The sequence below is a fragment of the Cibotium barometz genome, chromosome 66, assembly GCF_041138505.1.
Source record: "Cibotium barometz isolate CiBa-2024 chromosome 66, ASM4113850v1, whole genome shotgun sequence".
NCBI lineage: Eukaryota > Viridiplantae > Streptophyta > Polypodiopsida > Cyatheales > Cibotiaceae > Cibotium > Cibotium barometz.
Genome location: NC_141111.1, coordinates 8,041,066 through 8,047,983, shown reverse-complemented (window position 1 = coordinate 8,047,983; position 6,918 = coordinate 8,041,066). Strand labels below are relative to the sequence as shown.

The 6,918-nt window shown below is 38.9% G+C and overlaps 1 protein-coding gene across 1 annotated transcript; it reads right to left on the bottom strand.

Annotated features, from left to right (window-relative positions):
• Positions 1-3,653: 3,653 nt before the first annotated feature.
• Positions 3,654-5,640, bottom strand: LOC147602728 (17.9 kDa class I heat shock protein-like). The gene is made up of 2 exons (XM_086797668.1): positions 5,288-5,640; positions 3,654-4,372 (listed from the first exon to the last, which is right to left on the bottom strand). The coding sequence occupies exons 1-2, from the start codon at positions 5,334-5,336 to the stop codon at positions 4,107-4,109; spliced, it is 315 nt and encodes a 104-aa protein (XP_086653794.1). The 5' UTR covers positions 5,337-5,640; the 3' UTR covers positions 3,654-4,106.
• Between the last annotated feature and the right edge of the window lie 1,278 nt (positions 5,641-6,918).

The following is a 6,918-nucleotide window of genomic DNA, read 5'->3' as shown; positions in this document are numbered from 1 at the left end:
ACCTAGTTAATTTGATCCTATCCTCTGGCTTAAGTGACCTAAACCATTGATACACTTTCCCATCTAATTTCAATAAAAAGGAATGATTTTTTTGTTATGTCTCTCATTAACCCACTTACATATGCAAATATTTCTAGGTGTTGTATGTTATAACCATCACCCGTAAACTAATGCATAAGCCTTTTTGGTTTCATTTTCTTGGGAGCCCCCAGCTCATATAAGTGTTGACCTAGAAACCCCCTACCTTTCTCTTGCACCATCCTCAATATGTCATTAGGTGTTGTGCCAGTGTGGGGTTGGTCTTACACATGTCCCACTGACAAGACTCCTAACACCACCCTTATGGTGGCTACTTCACCTCTTCCTCTTCCACCTCTCTAGTGTGAGATATTTTACAAGGTAGCATAATTTATGACAAGAGGGATATGGCCACCTGGTCCCCAAATTTCACCTTCCAACCTTTCCATTTTAATGATCACTCTTGGGAAAAACCATATTCCTCATATAATTAAAGAATTTTGGATTTCTAAAAAAGGAATTAACCCCATACTTGCTCCCTAGGTTCAACTATGACACCTCAGCCCCAACACTGGATATAGTTGTAGTTTCAAACCCTTCTCCAGATTCCTCAAGTTTCTAATGGTGACATCCTTCTACAAGATCTCGGGAAATAGCTTACACATCAACTATGACACCTCAGCCCCAACACTGGATATAGTTGTAGTTTCAAACCCTTCTCCAGATTCCTCAAGTTTCTAATGGTGACATCCTTCTACAAGATCTCGGGAAATAGCTTACACATCAACCCTAGTACCTTGCTCCATTCTTGATCCAAGATATTCCACCTCAGCATTCTCCCTAGGAGCAAATCCAACTTATCATTTTGCCAACTCTCTTCTAACCTTGACCTTTCTTGTTCCAAAGCATGAAATTATAATTGGGCCCCACTTAATTTGGTCTCCAATTCTACGTCCTCAAGGGTAGGAAGGAAATCTCTTCTTGTCCTCTTGGTACTAGCATCATCTCGTTGAATTCTTGGCGTGTGATGCGAGGTGTTTGGTAGGCCACCCGGATGAGTAAAGGTTGTAGTAATAGGTGGCTCTAGCATGGTACTAGTTCAGAAAAGTTTGTAGCAATAACATGTGGCTCTAGCATGGTACTAGTTCTAGCTACTAATGCATTACATGACTTATACCAAGTGAATGAGACTTTGTGTGTGTCTTTCAATACAAAATATGAGCATTTCTCTTACTAAGTCGTCCAAAAGACCTTCAGATCTCATAGGAGAAGAACTTCCCTTCACTCCCATGGCCTCCTTGGTATGTGGGGTTTCCATGGTTTCCTCACTACTTATAGTTTCAATGGAGTCTTGTCTTCTCAACCTATAGACACTTTGCTAACTCTAAAATTGAATTGATATGAGGATCCTTGATGGTTAGATACATTATCATTTGGAGATATGTTGTCACAACCCTCCCTAGCCTTAAGTCCATGAACTTTAGAAGTAGGCAAAGTCTCACAAGGCACATTTATTAGTTTCAATTTAAGCTCTCTTTGATCACTATCTCTAGATCCTTGGGTGTGATATCTATCAATCAAATAATCCTTATCCAAATAGGTGATAATACTTTGTGTTTCCCTTTGTGATCTAGAGTCATAGCTAATGGAGTTACTATTTAGACTGGTATGAACACTTAATTGCCAACTATTCCCCTCAAGGATTAGGAGACCGGATCAAAACATCCAATGGACATATTTTGAGTCACATGATTTTAAAGAGACCCAATCACAACCAGACCCTTGAAAGGATCATGATCATGATCATGATCATGAATTTAGCTCAAATGCATAGAGGTGAAGAGCTTACATATACTTATTAATATCCTAATGACTAATCTAAATGACTTCTAAGATTAAATAGATTAATCTTAGAGGCGTGATTATGTCCAAGTATCACGGTCATGTTGGTAGGAGACCATGCCAGGTAATCCTTGGGTTAAGATAAGATAAGATAATTCTTCACTCAAATTGGTTCAATGAGTCAAAAGAAGTCAACTGCGATTTTCCTCAGGGCGGGCATGAATGAGCAGATCTTGAATTTTTTGGTACGTTTTCGAGGTGCAAATGTTTTAGAAAGACTATTACACTTTGAATTTTAAGATAATGCAAACATTTTAGTCCGATTTCTCCAATTTTTTCTTTTTTAAAACTAAAAATAAAATAAAATTTCCTTGCATAATCACAGTGGTGATTTTGCAGTCCAACCGCAAAAATGAATACTACAATGCTATGTTTTTATTTTTTCTTGTTTATTGTAAACAAAAAAATCAACAAATACAACAAGAAATCAAAAAATGCAAAAAAAAAAGAAAAAAGAAAAGAAGAAGAGAAAATTCCTTGCATAATCAGAGTGGTGATTTTGCAGGTCTAACCATGCAAAAATGAATATAACAATGCTATGTTTATGTTTTTTCTTGTTTATTGTAAACTAGAAAATCAACAAATACGATAAAAAGTCACTACTTTTCCTCATCAACCGTCTGACCATATCCATTCTCTACCATCGAGATTGCTTCAAAAAGCCATGTTTAGAGAAAAGGGTATGAAGTGGAAGTGGTAGGAACTTAAACGCTATAGAAAAGATGTTAATGGTTGCACACCCTTATGCAATGGACTCGCTTTCAAGCAATCCTTATCTTAAGTTGTCATGGCTCTCATCCCAAGATTGTATCTCTTTAGACTTCAAGGTTTGCTAGTGGTAGCTAGCTCTCCTCCTCCAATGCCCTCTTTTTGTCACCAAGAAGCTCCTACACTCCTCTAACTCTTTATCACACAAGAGGTACATGTATCAAGAATCACACTCTCTCCACTCTCAACTCTCTCTCAGTCACACACATACACAAGAGAGCAATTAGACCAGAGGAAACTCAATTAGCACAAAGGAGAATTTTGTCTTTTATTATGAGAAAGTTTCACATTTGGGATCCCAAATAACCTATTATAATACTTGGACATAACCCTTCTTTTCTCATAATTACAACTCATGTAGTGGACAGATGCCTAGTTAACCCAATATTGGGGTTAACAGTGTCCTTATCTTTTGACGTCAAGCATTATACCTTATAAAAATGAGAGAAGAACTCAAGTCATAACTTGTAATTCCCACTCATATTATCTATATTGTAACATATTTATTGTGGTGGATGGGTGTAGGTTAGTGGTTCTCCTTCAAAGTTTGTGCTCTACATCTCCTTCAAGGAGCCTACAACTTAGATTTTATGCCTTAAATCTCCTTCAAGGAGCTCATAAATTTATTTTTAAGAAATAAAATTAATTATATGATTCCTTGTTAACAAAAGCCTAAGAGCATTATCTCGCTCTTATTTTCATCATTTTTGATTTGTTGGTCATTACTATAGTTCTAATTGTAATTTTTTGAAATATATTTCTATTTCACACACACACACACAATCAATCAATAAATGCACAATAATCATTCGTTTTTTGTTGAATAGTGTAGAAAGTTTCAATCTTTGAAGGAAATAATACAATTTCATCATCTTATACATGAACAGAAGCAAATCTCATCATCTTGAGATTAAAACTTAAAATGAATCTTGTTATGATTCTTGTTATGATATACATCGCTTTGTTTTAGATATACTCACTTGCAATAAACATGTATCACTTTACTTAAGATATACTACATAATTTGTTCACTTTTTTCTAATAAATCATTATGAAATAAATGTCATACTAATAGGCGTTAACATTTTGACTTTAATAAAGTTTTACTTGGAGAAGTTTAATATTGAATTTCATGAAAGACCTGGACCCCACTTTTTGCATATGCTAATCAATAATGTTAGCAAGGTTGGCTAAACCATGAGCATGAATTTTTTTGGAATTTTTGGTGAGGACTAAAGTGCAAAGAATGGGATAAATTATTATTCTTATTTAATGGGAAAAGCCTTGTGATATGGAAATCACTCTTTAAGCAATGGGCCTTTAGTATGGGAAGGCCCGTTTAACTAGTTTCAGGTGATGGGCGAATGGCCTTGTAGTATACGGAGGGGCTGGTCCTTACATGATTGATGGGGAGATGCTTAAAGCATGGAGATGGGGATGTTTCTAATGAAACGCTTCTTCTTAGGCACCGTCACCACAAGGATGCCGTATTCATCGTCTGTAGTCACCTCATCTGGTTTCACATCCCCTGGGAGTTTGAATTTACGAAAGAAGCTTCCAGTGGGGCTCTCCTTGATGCGCCAGTTCCCATCATACAACACTCTCTCTGAGTCCTTGCGGACTCCACTTATTTGTAGAGTGTCTCCACCAACCACTTGCACCTTCACATCATCCGTCTTCATTCCTAAAGGGTAAAAAAAAAGAGGATTTAAAAGCTAATAAAAAAATGCAACACGTTGGCCTCTTAAGCTTGAATCACGTTATGACAAATTATGGTGCTCTTCATGATTTTTTGAGGCCTGTTATTTCTATAGTTGTCCTCATCAATTAGGTCATTGATTAGATGGGAAAGAAACCTTTTCTGCACCTTAGGATGAATTTTAAAAATTAGGATATACCTTATAAAGTTCTAAAGTTAAACACTGCAAAAGGGAAATCAATGGCATGTGAGACAAATGCCACTCAATGCACCCTGACACAAAAGCTTGTATTGTAGGATTAGAGTGCTCAAAAGAAAATCCATTTTCTAAAGAAATACCCTAGGATACACCTTAGACATTAGGATGAACCTTGGAAAAATAAAGATTGATAATCTTTTTAATTATGAAAGAGAAAATAATATCATGCACTGTGAGTAGTACTAGAATCACATTGAAGCACACTACTCAATGCACTCCAAACATGAGCATATATCTTCCTAATTATGAAAGAGAAAACAATATCATGCATTGTGAGTAGTACTAGAATCACATTGAAGCACACCACTCAATGCACTCCAAACACAAGAGCATACATATATCCTAGGTTTGGAGGAGGCATGAAACTTGAAGGCTACAGTGGGCATCAAATCCATTTCAGCCTTCAGAGGTGAAGGGTCCTGTGGTTTGGAGCATCCCTAAAAAGAAAAAAGAAAAAAAAAGGATACTTTCTATGGAATCAACAAATTAAAGCCCTAAACATTGATTTAATCAAGTAATGGCCTTTATAGGTAGGCATTAATTAGGTGGGAAGGAGATTCCATGCCATGCGCCCATTTCCTCAAGAAAACAACGCGAAATAAAACCCTAGATAATATGTGATTATATTATTATTATGAAACCTGGCGTGAGCATCATCGTCTTCCAGCCAGTCCACGTCCACCCCTCCATAATTGGAGCTGGAAAGGCTGCTGGGGTTATCTTGAAGGCGAGACATGGTGAGAGGAATGAAGACGAAGGTGAGAGATGAAGAGGGGGCGGGCGTAAGCTCCTATTTATACAAGGAGAGGGAGGGGAGCATCTTCATGGTAGAGTCTACCTATACGCGTGCCTATCCGAGTAGTAGAGAGAGAGAGAGAGAGAGAGAGAGAGAATTGAGTGCTTTGGCCGCTTTGGTAGACATCACGAAACCTCATCTTTCTATATTAAAAGGACATGGCCTTAGGATCTGTTCAGGTCCCTTCTCTGCCTTCGTGCCGGCTTCTCTCCCCTGCCCAGGTGTGTAACCAAAAAAAGGACCCTCACACTATACCCTTTTGCCGCCCACCTGTTGGGGGGACTAAAGCAACTAAAGGTTGCTAATTATCATTATATTTTAACTTGCGCAAATTCTAACACAACATATATTTTATTAAAATATAAAATACAATGTGATTTAAATATTATAAGCAACAACATATCTGTTCTTGCAATGGTTAGAGTGCAATCATATGTGTGTACATGTGTAGCACGTGTATGCATGTGCGGCACATGTATACATGTCCCAACATATTTAAAAAAATCTAATTCAAAAAGAAAAATGTATTTTTAGTTCCCCAAAACATGTAAAGTGTTTCTCAAAATGTAACTATTTAAATGTACAATTTTAGTGTGTTAAAAAATATAAAAATAAAAAGAATTCCCTTCGAGACTGACACCATAGTGGTGTAGCATTTTTTGACCGGGGCGGTCCGACACGCAAATCGAGGCGGACGTCCCAAATTTGGGTACCCCGCTCCAAAATTTGGACCGTACACACTTACTAGGGTGCTCGTACGATGGTCGCCCAAGAACCAAAGGACGGCCGCCCACTGTATGGTCCACACGTACCCCTACGTGGACACCCATGCTGCCTTAGACCAGATAAGGTACATCCGTACCACTCCTTTCCCAGACAACTGACACCGTACCTTTCCCCTAGACCCATGCAGGCCACTGATCCATAGCCTTTGATGGTACACCGTCCTTTCATCCTTGCTTTGTGCAGTGCCCGTACCCATACCCTCAGCTATATAAACCCCCGGGTGCTCCACAGACGGCACGCATCTCTGTGCTGCGTATGCCCTGTTGTACCGTCGTCCGTACCGCCGTCTGTCCCTGTGCAGCGTACTTGCTGTAGTATAGCTGCCCCTTGCAGCCACCCTGTCACACCCCCCTCATTTGCCTATTTTCAGATAGGCCAATTTTCCTCCTAGGAGGCAGTGTCCTTAACTCTTCTCCCCCCCGTGTGAAGAGACTTCCAGCAGCCCCTCCCAGCCCTCTCCACGTTTTTTGCCCTTTAAGGACATCTCACAATTCCCCCCCTCCCCATTTGCGTAGACTTTAATAAGGGTTTTTTGTCTCAAGAAAGGGTTCGTGCGCCATATTATTTTGCTCATACGGTGAGCAAACAAGCTCAGAATTCAGATCCGACTGAAGCGTTTCGATCGCAGCAGCGAGCTCTACAAGGCGACGTCTAAGATGGCCTCTTCTCGGAGACGTTAAAATATTGCCT

Coding starts and splice junctions, on each gene's coding strand:
- LOC147602728 (XM_086797668.1), bottom strand. CDS start 5,336: ATGGAGGGGTGGACGTGGACTGGCTGGAAGACGATGATGCTCACGCCA. Junction 4,373..5,287: donor GACGATGATGCTCACGCCAG/GTTTCATAATAA, acceptor TTTACCCTTTAG/GAATGAAGACGGATGATGTG.